This window comes from Ambystoma mexicanum, chromosome 6q (assembly GCF_040938575.1).
Source record: "Ambystoma mexicanum isolate Mex_15411 chromosome 6q, UKY_AmexF1_1, whole genome shotgun sequence".
NCBI classification, from domain to species: Eukaryota; Metazoa; Chordata; class Amphibia; order Caudata; family Ambystomatidae; genus Ambystoma; species Ambystoma mexicanum.
In genome coordinates, this window is record NC_090937.1 from 1,303,603,999 (window position 1) to 1,303,619,504 (window position 15,506).

General features: G+C 49.8%; 1 protein-coding gene across 1 annotated transcript in view; it reads right to left on the reverse strand.

The window, feature by feature from the left end:
* LAP3 (leucine aminopeptidase 3) overlaps positions 1–15,506 on the reverse strand; it is a 518,160-nt gene that overhangs the window by 379,799 nt on the left and 122,855 nt on the right. Inside the window, exon 2 of the mRNA XM_069631910.1 lies at positions 2,472–2,578. Coding sequence (XP_069488011.1) covers positions 2,472–2,578 — 107 coding nt within the window. The remainder of the gene's footprint in view (positions 1–2,471; positions 2,579–15,506) is intronic.

A 15,506-nucleotide genomic window follows, 5' to 3' on the forward strand; every position in this document is an offset into this window, starting at 1 on the left:
TTTTTAGTTGTTTTCAGCTTTGTTATACTTTTCCAGTACACCAGCAGGGTTTTGTGAGTTTTTTAACGAAAGGGGCAGAGCACAAGACATTATATACAGATTACCCTAAATTTAGCACCTGCGTTACTAAAACACACACAAACATAAAGAGTCCTTTAAAAATATATACAAAGTCTATACAGTGCACTGTATCAAAAAACAATTTCAAAAGACCTTACTTGTAAGACAACCTGGCCAGAGCTGTCTCAGGGTCCATGCTGCTCGCTTCATCTTCATTCTTCCTGGGCTCTTTGATGGTGACTCTCTGGGCAGTGGGCGGCAGGAGGCAGCAACAGTGTGGGGGCCCCAAAGTCTTTATGTAGGTAGGCGTGCGTATGTCAGATGCAGCCCAGCATTCAGAGGCAGCGTGGGGGGGCCCCACACTACTTACTCCACCTGGCCCACGCCAGTCAGGTGTGGCCCAGGGAGTTCTGGTGGGCCACATGTAAGGGAGATGGCCCTTAATTTTAAATTAAGCCCCCAGCAGGGCTAAAACACATTCAAGGCACTCCCCTGCTGTGGTGAGCGCGAGAAATTAAATGTGCCCCAGAACGAGGGCCACCTGGGGGCAGCAGCAGTGGTTAGGGTGCTCCCCTGCCTATCAGGAGAGCGCTTACAGGGCCCAAGCACTGGTGGCAACAGGCACTGAGCGGAGCGCCATCAACCCTGTTGGAGGTTTTCACCAACTGTCACCGGCGCTCCGCCCACGCCGGTAACTTTTTTTTTTTTTTTTTTTTTTTTTTTAGAGTAAAGGGACCCTTCATGCTTCCATACAGCATCTGCAGCAAGAGAACAATTTGGGCACATGGACCCGGCCACTTGGAATACATTAAAAAAAAAAAGAAAACGTTTTTCAACAAACAAAAAAAGATAAGGAAAAATATAGAGAAAAAAAAAAGAGGGGACTAGTCTGTTCCCATCCTACAGCAGCCTAGATGCCATCATCCATAATGTGATGTGGATTTAGCAAAACACCTTATCATATCAAACACCATTTTCTATGTTTTGCATTTGAAGCAATTACTCTCCTGTACACAATCCATGTCTCTTAGCTGCATGACCGCATGCAACACTTTATTGTATTTTTACTGGCTTACTAACTATAGTTGTATGGTATTTTAGTACCCACAGGTGTTCTTCCACTCACTCTCAATGCCACCTGTTTTGCACTATTTCCTCTCATTTCTACTCACCACTTTATATGTTATTGCTTGAAGCGCAGACTTAGCACGAGAGCAGCAGAGCTCTGATCAGGTTGGAGGTAGCCAGTGTTTGGCCTGGCCTCTTAACAGTAGCGCAGTACTGCGAGTTACGGTCTGTGTATCACTCTGCACATCCATTGCGATCAGTCCTTGGTCAGGTGTTGAAAGCCACTTTTTATTTTTTTTGAGATTTGAGAAATTGGAGAATTGTGGGGGACATCCGATCAGGTAACGGGATTGAGTTCCAAAGGGAGGGTGCGTGATAATAGGATTGTTTTTGGGACCACTCTTTGCGGGTGAGTTGAGATTAGAGCCAGCTGGTCGATTTGCTATGTGAGGAGGAGCTTGTGCCACCTGATCTGTGGAGTTTAGCACAACCCGCCCACCCCCTATCCCCCCCATCCTCAGGTACGCTGGTGTGCTACTCGTGACCGCTTTGTAGACTATACATGCAGTCTTCAACAGTATACTGGCTTGGAGAGGAAGCCAATGTAGTTTGTGTATGGCGGGTTGATTTGTCAAATTTCTACACACCTGTAATAAAACAAGCTGCAGCATGGTGGACTGCTTTCAGGGGCGTCAAGTGAGCATCTAAGAGTCCAGTTAGGAGGGCATCCTCCCCCCCTCTCGCCCCCCAACTCCCATCAATGTGTGAGACCACAAGGGCCTGCACTACCCTCCAGAAAGTCCTGCAGTGCATTGAAGGGTTTGAATTTGCAAAGGGTGGCGATTTGGTTCTAGGCCATGTGGGCCTTTTTAGTTATTGGCCCTTTCACCATGTTAATCTATCAAACATTGACAATTAATGGGTTCCATGTGTTAATATCCCTGCAAAAATATCGCCACATTTTTGCAGCAATATTAAGGCATGGAACCTGCGGGGGACACCCCAGCAACCCCGCTCCCAAAACCCCCCAAAATTATCCCCCCCAAAAATATCGCCTATGGAAGTTCCAGACGACCATATATATATATACAGAAATATTTTTGGTGGGGAGAATATGTAGTAATACCAATTAATGTATACCTGGTTTGTATAAATTCATATTAACACAAATACATACTTAGGATGCAGTAAATATGTAGGTTTGTGGAAATAAGGGGAGTAACTCCACTATGCATGTTAGCATCAGAAATCCCCCCCTGCACAGAGTAACAGCAAGTGCATAAGGTAGGTACAAATGTTCAGATGACAATACACTAAACGATTTGGTTATTGTCAGTACTTACAGAGTTAACATTTCTTTCAACTTGCCAGACACCAGGTTATCAAAAGCAACTCCTGCCTTGGTCAGGGTGGGTGCATCTTCCTTCTCGTAGATGCCAAGGACAAGGCCCTAAGAGACAAACACAGAAGCTATAGTCAATAAAAACATTTTAATGGAACATTTGACATCCATGATCGAGATTAGTAGTACTAAATCTGTTCCACCTAATAATGTATCCTTGTTTCACTACTCTTCTGCTGGTCATTTCTTTTAGCGAATGAAGCTTGCCTCTTATGTGGCATTTTTTGACTTCCTCCCAGAGAACTCTGGCCACCACTGTTATGACAGAGTATTTTTAGGATTAAATACTCTGTCACAACATCAACACCCCTGTGCACTTGCACACAATGGGCTGGACTGATTCAATAACATGTGGTTGCCATGGCCTTCTTTAGGCAAAGAGTGGTGGGGGTCCCAAATTGGTACTAGCAGCAGCACATATGGTCCTACTGAAAACAGGGGGGGGACTTCATTTGTGCAGCACAATCCTTGCGCTGGCCCTTCAGCCATATATTATTGTATTGCAGATTAACATTACAGAGTATTTTTAGGATTAAATACTCCGTCACATCGTTCTTTAACGGCAGTGTGGGCCACCAGCAGTCATGTCTTTATATTTGCTCAAGCCCCGTACTTCTAGCTCCAATGCAGCTCAGGATGCCAAGAGCCTTATTAATTATTCAGTTTTACTGCACCAACAAGAGGTCAATATAAGGTTTAATTTGAGCACTTTCAGAATTAAACACATGGAAGTACTCGCATAATGTTATTCCTTAAACGGAAATAAATACGTTCTGGTGCAATATGTAATAACGTGGATAGGAGGTGCTGGTGGGTGCAATGAAGGGCTGTTGCAACAGAACACGAACGTTGGATACCGTGGCTATTGTCAAGGTGGGTCCACGGGCTTTAGGAAAGAGGTTCACTACCGCACCAGAACTAGGCAAATGGAGATCCTTTGTGCTGCCATTGCTAACAATTTGGTAGTCAGTCAGTCCTAGCAGCCAGGAGTGTAGTTGAGCGGGCCGGACTTGTACGCTTCAAAATACATACAAAACATTATTCAAGTAAAAACAGAAGCACATTATATTTAAAGACACGGTCGGAGGAGATCCGTGCAAGCCACAGTAGTAACAAAATAGTACAAATAACCAGTCTATAGGTTCTGGCTAGATTCGTGGGTCACAATAGGTCAAGTGGTCACTGAACGACTTCCACATGTATCCTAAGGAGTTTACCACGCCCAATGCAGAGTTCTCAGCTCCAGGACCAAGGTTTTAGCATAAAGCATTCGCTAACCACTTTAGCAGGAGATGTCCCGAATGGTGAGCGGATAGAATGGGGGGGGGGGGGGTCAATGGAGAGACATGCATCCACCAAATCTCGTTTGGGATAAAAGCGTCTCAGTCCAATTGTCTCGGAATGTCCAGTGAAGATCAGGAGGAAATGATTGAAAGATGAAGAGTTTAGATCAAAACGTGCGCAGTAACATGCAGTAGCGACCTTGACTGCTGTTGAGCGATCAAATCTTCGTACCTCACCATCATGCGTTTCCAGAAATTTAGAGGCGGAGCAGTTAACTCAACGTTTTCAGTGGGACACCAAACCATGGGACTCCTGTCCTTGTATCATGACATTAGATCATTTAAGAAATGGCAAAGCCAGTGGTTTTGGCGTTTACTGCGGTTCTTTGCATTTATAGACACCAGGATACAGGGAGGAGAGTGCAAAGTTTCAAAGGAGGATGGAATAAGGTGTGCAAGAAAATTGACAGAGCGGAGGCTGGGTGGGGACTTGGTGAGGGGTTGAGGTGGGGTCAAGAGCATGTGCCGGGTGGGTTGGGGTGGAGAGAGAGAGTCTGCCGGGTGGGTGGTCAAGACAGCGGGGGCCAGGTGGGTGGAGCGGGGCAAGACAGCAGAGGCCGGGGGTGTGTGGGGGACAGTCAAAAGTGTGGGGGCTGGAGTAGAGAGAGCGGGGATGGGTGGGGTGAAGGGAGCATGGGCCGGGTGGGTGAACTGGGAGTGTGGGAGGCCCAGAGAGCGTGGTCCGGGTGGTGGGGTCCAGAGAGCAGGGGCCAAGTGCTGGGTGGGTCAAGAGCGGGGGTGGGGGGGAGAGTCGAAAGTGGGGCCCGGGTGGGGCAGGGAGGCATGGTCCAGAGAGCGGGAGCCGGGTGGGTGGGGGAGGGTTGAGAGCCGGGTTATGGGGGAGGAAGGGGGGGCAAAAACCGAGAGCGGGGGTGGTTGAGAGAACAGGTTAGGTTTTGGGGGGTCTAGAGAGCAGAGGGCGGGAGGGTGGTTGTTGGCCGTGGTGCGAGTTGAGAGAGCAGGGGCCAGGAGGTTGGCTTTGGGGAGTGTGGGGCCCGGGTTGGTTGGGTGGGGGTGGGGAGTGTCGAAAGAGCAGGGACCAATCTTGGGGCGGCAAGAGATCCGGGTCCAGGGGTGGATCAAGAGCGGGGGCTGAGGGGGGTGGTGTCGTGAAAGCGAGGTCCAAGTGGGGGTGGAGGGGGCTGTCGAAAGAGCGGGGGCTGAGTGGGGGCCAGGGGTGGGTCAAGCGAGCGGGGTCCAAGTGGGGGGCTGTCGAGAGAGCGTGGGCCAAGTGGGGTGGTTGAGAGAGAAGAGGCCGAGTGGGGTAAATCGAGAGAGCAGGGGTTAAGTGGAGGGGGGTGAGAGAGCAGGGGCCCAAGTGGGGGGGCAAGACAAGAGACCGTGGACCAAGTTGGTTGGGAGGTGGGGGGGGGGTTGAGAGAGCAGGGCCAAGTGGGGGCAAGACAATAGAGCGCGTGCCAAGTGGGTGGGGGGGAATTGAGAGAGTGGGCTGAGTGCAGGGGGGGCAAGACAAGAGAGCCTGGGCCAAGTGGGTGGGAGTGGGGGTTGAGGGAATGGGGGTTGGTGGGCAAAAAGCGTGGCCGGGTGGGGTGGGGTTGTGAGCTGGGGTGGTTGAGAGAGCAGGGGCCGGGTGGGTCAAGAGAGTGGGAGTGGTGTTAGGGAGAATTCTCAGAAATGTGCTAATTCCTCTCGACCTTAGAGACCCCCAGCTCTTTTGTTGGGCTCTAGGACTTTTTAATTTTTAACCTGGAGAGAGTGACCTTTTTCCCACTTTCTCATGTATTTTTCTGTGATTTTTAACTCAGTTTCCATAGGCAGCATGTTTTTACACTGGCACACAGCACCTTCAGTGCAGTGACACAGGGGAGTCTTTCAAATTTCCCATAATTACCTTCTCTTGGATAAACTACTGTTTCCAAGAGCAGTGAAGTGAAATTGTGTTTACTTACATTTGTAACTTTCTAGACCAAGCACACACTATCTTACAACAGGGTGCTGGAGGGGTTACTTAGTATCCCCTTTGTCTAGTTTCTCATGTAACATTTTTATGTTACCCTTTCTACAATCAATGGCGGGTGGCAGTGGTTTACTTTTAACTACTGTGGTGTGTTTTTACCGCGGGCTGTGTTCGCAGCTGCAGTACAGGCAATTTTTGTCAAAATGGCCCGGTCTTCTTTTTTCACCATTTCTTTGAGATTTACTGTGTGCGCCAAACCAGGTTTGGTCCCTTTGTTCGTTTTGTCTTTGGCGGGATTAACGAGTGAAGCCCGCATGTGGCTCCAGAGTGTCTGGCAGGGGCAAGAAGTGAGGGAGGTGCCCAAAACTCCATGTGCATAATCCCCTTGGTTACAGTAATGCGCCCAAAGGCGATTGGTTGGCTGGCTTTTCGGCAAGGACAGCCACCCTGCTGTTTGACTGGCAGCTAGGCTGGAATTAATGGGAGAAACCTGCATAAAAGGCAAGGCTTTTTGGCTTTGAAGGCAGAGTCGACCACTGGACGAAGGAATCCAAATAAGAAATTGGAAGAGACGCCTGCTGCAACTCCTGGACTGTTGGTTTTCCCGCTGAAACCCTGCTGTTGTGCTGAAGCTCCGAAATCGTCTTGACTAGAGAAGTCCTGCAAGGAAGACTTCTCCCCTTGAGTTGGTGGGACCAATCAACTCCAAAGTGTACTCGTCTGGACATACTCTCCGAGCTGGCTGTACTTCCTTGCTGCTGCAGGAACCGCAGTGCCAGGGAGAGGAACACCAGATTGGAGTGCATCACTTTTAAGTCGGACCCGAGCTGCTGGAAGATACACCGGACTCCCAGGAAGCAGGACTGACCAAGCCTGAGCCACCTCAGAGTGCTGACCCCAGATGCGAGGAAAGTCCGAAGTGGTATACGAGAACTGCGGTGATGCTATTTGCTATAGATGCGTGGAGCTGAAACACCGAAGTGCCACCGATTTGAAGGTTTCTGTCGCTGACCTTCCTATTGCAGTGCAGGAGTCCCCAGAAGTCCTCCCTCTTGTCCCCACGACTGGGGCCCAGGAACAACAGGATCTGCAGAGCTGCACAGGAACAGAAGCCAGCTGGAACCATTTCTTCTAACCAAAGGTACTGTACAGTCCAAGAGAACTTACCTTGTTGTGTAGTCTTACTTGTTCTCAGTCGAGACTAGTCTTGGTTGCTCCTGTAGAGTTGCTTGCATCTTCTACACGTCCCTAGCCTAACAGCTTGAGGCCCTACATTGATTCTACTTTTCTACAAAGACTTCTAAAACATTGTGCAAGACTTTTATTTACCTGCAAGAAGTGCTTGAGCGCACCTAGACTTTTGCTCATTTGACATTGGCCTAGCCTGGCTCCCTTCATGACTTCTTCCCTCTGACATTGTGCTTTGCTTTTCCTACCAAAAATGGGTTAACTTACTTTGCATTGGGGGGGATCAAAACTACTTACCTGCTTCCGGATATTTGTGTGATCTCTTGTCTTATTCTAATAACCCTTTTCTTTGACACCCATCTCAGTATTGTTCTAAATGTAGCAGTGATATATTAATGTCCACAGGGTCCTAGTTATTTAAGTCACCTGAGGCTGAAGGAAGTGTCTGTGTGCCATTCCAAATGGGTATTTGCTGTATTTTGGAGTGTATTTGTGTGTTACTGTTATATTGCCACTTCTGAAGAAGGCTTTGTTGGGGTGGAAGGCCCCAAATGAAAACGCGCACACCGGCGGGCAAGGGATATCTTGCTTTATTCATATACGAACTGTGAGTGCCGTTCCCTCGGCACCCTCCTCCTCTATCCACGTCACCTCCCATGGTGACGTCTCGCCCCCCTAACGAGGGCTGCCTTAAAGGGGCAGCCACTCCTAACACCACACCTGGACAAATGTCCTTATAAGTAACTTTGAAACTGTCCAGCTAACGACGAAATTAACACTCCTCTACTAACCTGGGAGGTCTCTTGATGCTCCTCTGGGGTCTTCCTCCCGGCTCCAAACTTGGGCCGCCGCCAGCGTCTTCCTTAGGGTTGACCTGACGTGGAACCTGTGGTCCGAGGGGAACCCACGCTTCATCATGAGAGCCAACACGTTCATATTCAGGCTCTTCGGGAGATGGCCTGTCTTCTGTTCCTCTTATGACTTGCTTAAACCTTGAGCTGTTGCGAGTCACCTCGCGCTCTCCATTCGCAGCTGTGACCATCGTTCCTTTTACCGCTATTACTTGAAGCGGCTCGGGTGCGAACTGCGAGTGTCTTTCTTGTTGCAGCCCTTTGGACCCACACTTCATCTCCCAATTGAAGTTCCTTTGACTGGGCTCTCCTCCTTCTGTCAGTCTGCTCCCGAGTCTTCTCCTTGTTTTCTTCATCCCTTTGATGACCTCTTGGCCTGCTTCAGGTCGCCTTGCTGGATTGTTGACGATCCTAGTCCTGACCTGATATTTCACCATGAGCTCTGCTGGAGTTCTGTTGGTGGCTTTGTGAGGCGTGTTGCGATAGCCTCTCAACATCCTGCATAGCGCTTGGTGAGGGTCAACCCCCTCTAGACGTGCTCTTGTATAGTCTTTTTGATGGACGCCATGAACCTTTCTGCCATTCCGTTCGCTTGCGGCCACCTTGGCGTTACTCTCGGATGACGGAACCCCATGTGTTTGGCAAATACCCCAAACTCATGACCACTGAACGGCGCTCCGTTGTCTGATTTCTGGGTATCCGGTATTCCACATTCGCTGAAGACTTCATCGAATGTCGCAGTGACATGAGCAAACGCCATTGACTTGACAGGTTTCACAATGGGGAATCTGGAGTGTTCATCTATGAACAGTAGTAAGTAGTCGCCTTCCTCCCGTGGTCCGTAAAAGTCAACCTCGACTCTTTCCCATGGATGTTCCGGGATTGTGGTTATTCTGAGCGGTACTGGGGGCTCAGGTTTTGCTGTGCACTGACATGATGCGCAGTTCTTAACCCATCGGTCGACCATATTGTCCATGAAAGGGAACCAGACATTGCATCTTAATTGTTTTTGTGTTCTCCGCTCCACGATGTCCTTCATGTGCAGTCTTGATGACCTCCGAGTGCAAACATAGTGGGGATTACTATTCTGCATCCTCGTAATAGGATATACTCATCCTGGACAGATAATTCCGTGTGCACTCTCGCCAGTCTCTCAATTTCATCACGGCATGCGGCTGGGTGGTTTTGAACTGCTCTGCGAAAATCTTTCCATTTGCCGTTCGCTGTTAGGCTGATAGCTAACGCCATCAATGGGTCTGCGGCCGACGCAACAGCAATGGTTTCGATGGATATGGCATGTGGTAACGCACTGGCAGTGACGTAGCTAATGTATTCCAAGTCACCCTTCCGTGGTACGTGGTTGACCACCGGATGTCTAGAGAAGTAGTCTGCCGGGTTGTTCTCCCCTCCTGGTCTGTGTATGATGTCAAAGTCATACTCTTGCAGGCAGATACCCCAACTTCCGATCCTGGGGGGCATTTTCGTATGTGGGTTGCCAAAAAGAGACAGTAAGGCTTGATGGTCTGTGATTAAGGTGAACATCTTACCAATGATGAAATTATGGAAGTGTTCGCAGGCCCAGACAGCTGCCAGGCTCTCCTTCTCTGCCTGGGAATAGGCAGATTCTGGTGGGGCTAGGGCTCTGCTGGCATACACCACTATGTGCCTCGGGTATGTGTCCTGACCACTGGTAGGCCCACTGGACTGGCGTCTACCACAATCTCTGTGTGCCACTCGGGGTCAAAATATGCTAACTTCCTCGCCTCTGTGAGAGCCTGTTTTAATAGTGTTGAAAGCGGCTTGGCAATCCTCCGACCATGCAAACGTGACATCTTTCTGCAGTAGGCATCTCAGGGGTTCAGTGATGGAAGCAAAATGTCGAATGTATCGAGCGCAGTACCCAGCCATCCCTAGGTACGATCTGATGTCGGCCACCTAGGTAGGTTTGTCCAGCTGAAAGATGGTCGACACTTTTTTGGGGTCAGGGGGTCATTCCATCCACCGAGAAAATGTGGCCAAAGAACTTGAGTTTGGCCTTGCTGAACCGACATTTGTCAATGTCCAGCATCCTGCACTGCCTGGCATGCTTCTATGAGAGCGTCATGTTTGCTGCAAGACTTTCCGAAGACCAAGATGTCATCATTGTAATTAAGGGTCCCTTTTACAGGACGTATGATCTGTCGAATTGTTTCGTGAAAGATCTCAGCCGCAGAGCAGATCCCAAAATTGAGCCGCTTGTAGCAGAATAATCTATCATGGGATGCAAATGTGGTGATGGGTCGTGAATCAGGATGAAGTACCAGCTGATGGCACCCTTGGTTTAGGTCCAACTTCGAGAAGAGGACGGCTTTGTTTAACTGGACTATCATGTCCTCAATCTTGGGTCCCGGATGTCGCTCTCGCAGAATGGCAGGGTTGGCTACTCTCATGTCCACACATAGTCTCAGGCGACCACCCTCTTTTGGGACAATTACGAGAGGCGAAACGCATGGTGTCGGTCCCGTGGCCCTTTCAATGATGTCGTTGCGTAGCAGTTGTTCTAGCTCCTTTGAGACTGTGGGACTGGTTGAATGGCTGGGTCTATGTGTAGCTTGATCGGTGGGCCTTTCAATTTACCCAGACCCTGACACAGTTGTGGGAATTCTTTAATGATGTCATCTTTTGTAATGGCAGAGTTGTCACGACATACCATGGCACGTACTTGTCCTTGCATGCTGGCATTCGACTCTGAAGAACCGACTAAATCTCCCTCTCGGACTGGTATGTTGATTAGACACAGACATGATGCCGTCTTGTAACTCAGCAAACAACGTCCTTTGGTGGGGCTTCTTATGACATGAATGACAGTGTGAGAGGACTTGTTGGCGAAAGTTAGTTTCCTTTTGAATGACCCTATGCATTCCAGCGGTGCATCTGCTCCCCATTGGTATATTTTCGAGATTGACGGGTGCAGAGCCGGTTTGTTGTGAAGTGATTGAAATTCTCTTTCTCCCATGACGTTTACCGTCGCTCCTGAGTCAATTAGAAAACAGAAACGATTGCCACAAATGTCTATCGGTATTCTGGGCGCCTCCTGGGCTTCCTGTTCATCCATTATAAGATTGACAAACTCATCATTGGCATATGGGTCAAATGTGCCGTCGTAGTCCCTCTGAGACTCGATTAACGGCTCGCGTCGTGCCGATGGTGGTCCGTTATATTCATCCATGACTTGTACGGTTTGTCTTTTCCCCGCATATTCCTGGCCGTCCTCGTCAGGATATACTTCCTCCACCACTCGTACATATCGCCTCGGTCCTTGTTGATAGAACCGTGACTGGTGAGGCTGTGTTGGTAACATTCTTTGTGTCGGTCTGACTTGCAAGCTCACACCCAAGCGTGGTGTGGGGAAAGATTTTCCTTCCCTGCATACAGACTGAAAATGTCCTTCTCTGCCACATTTGCCACATTTTTTGAGACAGCCGGGCAGGAACCTGCATGTGGAAATGCCATCCCGCATCCGTAACATTGTCTTTGCATGCGGGGGGTCGATGTGCCGCTCGGGTTGTCGTAGCTTTTGAAGTTGCCAGCATCGATTGCCGCTATGATGTCACTCTTGTCGTATTTTGTAGAGGCATTGCTGGCCATGTGTGAGGCTTGTTTTTCCACTCTCTCAAGTATGCGTGCCATTTCGCTCACTTCTTCAATGGTAACGTCTATTACCCTGAGTCGAAGTGCTTCATCCAGAGAAAACGCATCAAACTGGCAATGCACTCCTTTGACGCAAAGTCTCGTGAGGAATTCACGTCGCTGCGCTGCGAGCATTGGTTGAAGACATATCTTTCATAGTCCCTGATGGGGACGATGATGAGGCGTTTGTTTAGGGCTGTTATGAGGCTGTCAAAGTCAGTAATTTCCGTTGGTGGAATGGTTTTGATCAGAATGTTTTATCTCTGTACCCGCCGTATTAGTGAACATACTGCGTAGGCATTGGGAGGTTTCTTTCCCAGCGGCGTCAATAAAGTTATTGAAATCCTCCAACCATTCCACCCACCTTGGTCCTTTGTCAGCTTGAGGCGCCATGGAAAACGGAGGCGGCATGCACCATGCCGTGGCGGTGGACCTCGTGGCTGCATGTGGTTGTTGCGAGCTGGACGTAGCTTGATCTGCTGTGGTACTCATGGCGAGGTGATGGCTGGTCCTCACAGGCAGTGTGTCCTTCAAGCGGTGTCACTGTAGGCTGGAGCGACTGGGTCGTGCTGTTCTGTGGCGCCAGATGCAGTTGGGGGTGCTCCTGTGGCGTTTTGCTGTGGTTGTGCGGCTAGAGAAACACTTTGCGATCGTTTTTGACTAGGCCATGTGTCACGTACTGTGATGAGGAAGAGTGTTGCATGAGGATGAGGAGTAGTCCACAACCACAAACTTTTTTTTTTTTCCTGGAAATAGCTGCCGGGCCTTGGGGACACAGTGGATTGTCTTAAGGGCCTTGTATTGTGCACGCCCTCTAGCAGCAGACTTTGATATTGTTGCCTGTGCAACAGTGCATATGGCGGGAACACTCGCACTTGTAGAAAAGTTGAAATGGAACGCGGCGGGATAGCACAGCCGTTCCTCAGCGTTGTTTCTCCCTCCGGGTGGACTCGTAGCAGGACCGCAAACGAGAGGGAGGCGGAGTCTAGGAATAGCGCTTAGCAGGAGCGGGGATCCACTGGCCGGTGGGATCACTGGTATCGTAGGAGGAGCATGCACAGAGGGATCTCTGGCATGGGCTGGAGGAGGACCGCTGACAGGAGGTTTCCTTGTCGCCAAATGTTGGGGTGGAAGGCCCCAAATCAAAACGCGGACACCAGCAGGCAAGGGATATCTTGCTTTATTCAGATACGAACTGTAAGTGCCGTCTCGCCCCCCTAACGAGGGCTGCCTTAAAGGGGCAGCCACTCCTAACAGGCTTATTCAAACTGACTGTTAAATAAATTAATAATTGTTTAATCAAGAAACCTTGAGTGGAAGAGTTTCATTGAACACTTGTCACTGTGAATCTCTGTGCAACTACCCTACTGCTCACATTGACCCCTCTTGAGATACGCATGGCTGCTCAACCACACTACCAACCTGTGTGGTACAGACTTATTCCAAAGTTTGGGTTCCTATTGCTAGATCGTCAGGGTTGTTGTGGTGCCCCCAAAGGGTACTGCATACAATCTTGCCTAACAGGGGGTCAAGAGAGTGGGGGGATCCAGAGAGCAGGGGCCAGGTGGTGGGGGCTGGGGGGGCAAGAGAGTGGGGGTCCAGAGAGTGGGTGCCAGGGGGTTGGGGAGGTGGGAGGGGGTCCAGAGAGCAGAGGCTGGGGTTTCAGAGAGCGGGGGCTGGTGGGGCTTTAGGAGGGGAGGGTTCCAGAGAGTTTGGGCTGGGTGGGGCTTTAGGAGGGGAGGGTTCCAAAGAGAAGGGGCTGGGTGGGGGGGGTTTCAGAGAGCAAGGGCTGTGTGGGTGTCTAGAGGGCTGTGGCTGGTGGGTGGGTGATGGTCCAGAGAGCGGGGCCCCACGTGGTCCAGAGAGGGGGGGGGTGGAGTGGGTGGGTGTCCAGAGAGCATGGGCCGGGTGGGTATCCGGGTGACTTGTCCTGGTCCCCCTTTGTCGAGGAGGAGGTCATCATATTTGGCCCCTGAAGGGTGTATCCCAAGGATTGAAAGCTGTGTGCTTAAAGGGATGGCTGCCTCCTTGGTTTGAATAATGATTGGTCTGCAATCGGGTGCTGTGCTCACCGACTGCGCATAAAAGCAGACACCTTGCCTGGTCACCTGGAACTCTAAACCTGCAGTCAGTAAAGACCACAGCTCAAGGAAGGGTTGAAGCTCTGCAGCAGCATCTTTCGATGCTCTGAAGATTCAGACAGCAAAACTCTGCCTCTCCAGGACAACCAGAATAAAACTAAATTGGTGCCATTTTCTCCTAATCCGGTGGCGCCAACTGGTTCACAGCTCCTGCTCAAAGGCCTCATCTCTCTAAACCGCCTGACTGTGCCTGCATCACAGGATGCAGAAGCCGGTGCCCTTTAGCTGTCTGGACTAGAGTCTCTGATGGACAGGGGAATTGCTAGGTCTGGAAAAGACCCAGGGCAAAGCTAATGTCGGAACTGTTGAGTCTGGGGGCTAGCTAGTCTTTTGGTTGTAGCTCCTGAGATTCTATCCGGGGCTACAACCAAAAGATCTGCGGCTATAGTCCCCTTAGCCCCCCTCTAGCAACTCCCCTGCTGATGGACAAACCTCATCTCTACTCTCTCCCCTAACTCTTCCACTCCCATTAATGGCGGCACCAAGTGGGAAGTCCTCTTGGCAGGCTTCTTCTCATCTCGCTGCTGCATTAATGTCTACTTCACGGGCACAATCCTGGTTCAAGGTCCTCAGGCCAACATCCTTCTCTTTGACCAGATCCTGCCATCTCTCAAACTTCCTTCCTTCTCCTGCCTCTCCCCCTACTCCCTCCCCCGCTCCGCCACCTCCGACTGAAGTACCACGCCCCTGTACTCCACCTCAAAAACGTTCAAAAAGCAGCGATTGTCTCCACCTGGCAGCCCTCAATGCACGCTCGGCTAACAAACACTCTGCTGACATCTGCCTTCTCCTTGAAGACACTGACCTTGACATACTCGCACTCACTGAGACTTGGTTCCAAGCCAGCTCAGTCACTACCTTTGACTCACTGTTACCAAACGGCTTGAAGATCGCCTCCAAGCCTCGACCTCACCGGGCTGGCAGTGGGGTTGCCTTAATCTTCCTTCTTCCATCCTACCCACTTCTATTCGTGCTTTGAGAGCCTAGCATGCAAATTGGTCATCTCTCCCTCCTCCACCTTGAACATTGCTACCATTTACCAGCCTTCCGGCTCTTCCTCTCCATTTCTCTCTAAGGGGGCTGATTTCTGTTCCTCCTTACTCTCTACCACCTCCAACCTACTACTCATGGGTGACTTCAACATCCATTTAGACTCCCCGTGCACAGCATCCACCCTCTTATCTCTCTCCATTCTGTATATATATATATATTTGTTTTTTTTATTCTCCATCCTGCTCCTCTGTCACCCCCCTCTCTTCTCTCCTCCCGCCCTGGGTCCATACTATGGCCCTGTGACAACTCCAGGAAGAGAGGACTGTAGGCTCCCCCACCTGTCTGACACTGGCCTGGTTGTGGAACCAGCACACTTTTTTACAGATCACTGCAGGTTGTCGGTACATACGAGAAACACCCAGTGTTTTTGAAATACAATTACACTTCTTTATTTGTGTGGTTTAAAAATAGCATAACATAGCTATTGACAAAAAAAACACAAAACCTTTTTGCTTGCCCGTAATGACCGGGGTTGTTCAGTGTTTAAGGCACATTAATCAACCTCATACATTGGTTCTTTACAATCACTAATTTAAGGTGAGGGTTAGTAAAGATAGTGACTTAGAAGGTGGTCCGGTTGACCTCACATCTGTCTAGTCGACACAAAAATGGTGTTTCTGGCACTCAGTTGCTAGTTGGAATACTGGTGCCGTCTTCAGGACGAATCTAGTGGACTTGAGACTGTCACTTGATGTACTGCTGTGTTAGGGCATCTAAAGGCAAGTAAAATTAAAAATAAGAGGCTGGGTGTGTATACCCCTACCTTGCAATAGACTATAAAGACATCAAGGAAAAGGAAAGAATTGCCAGACA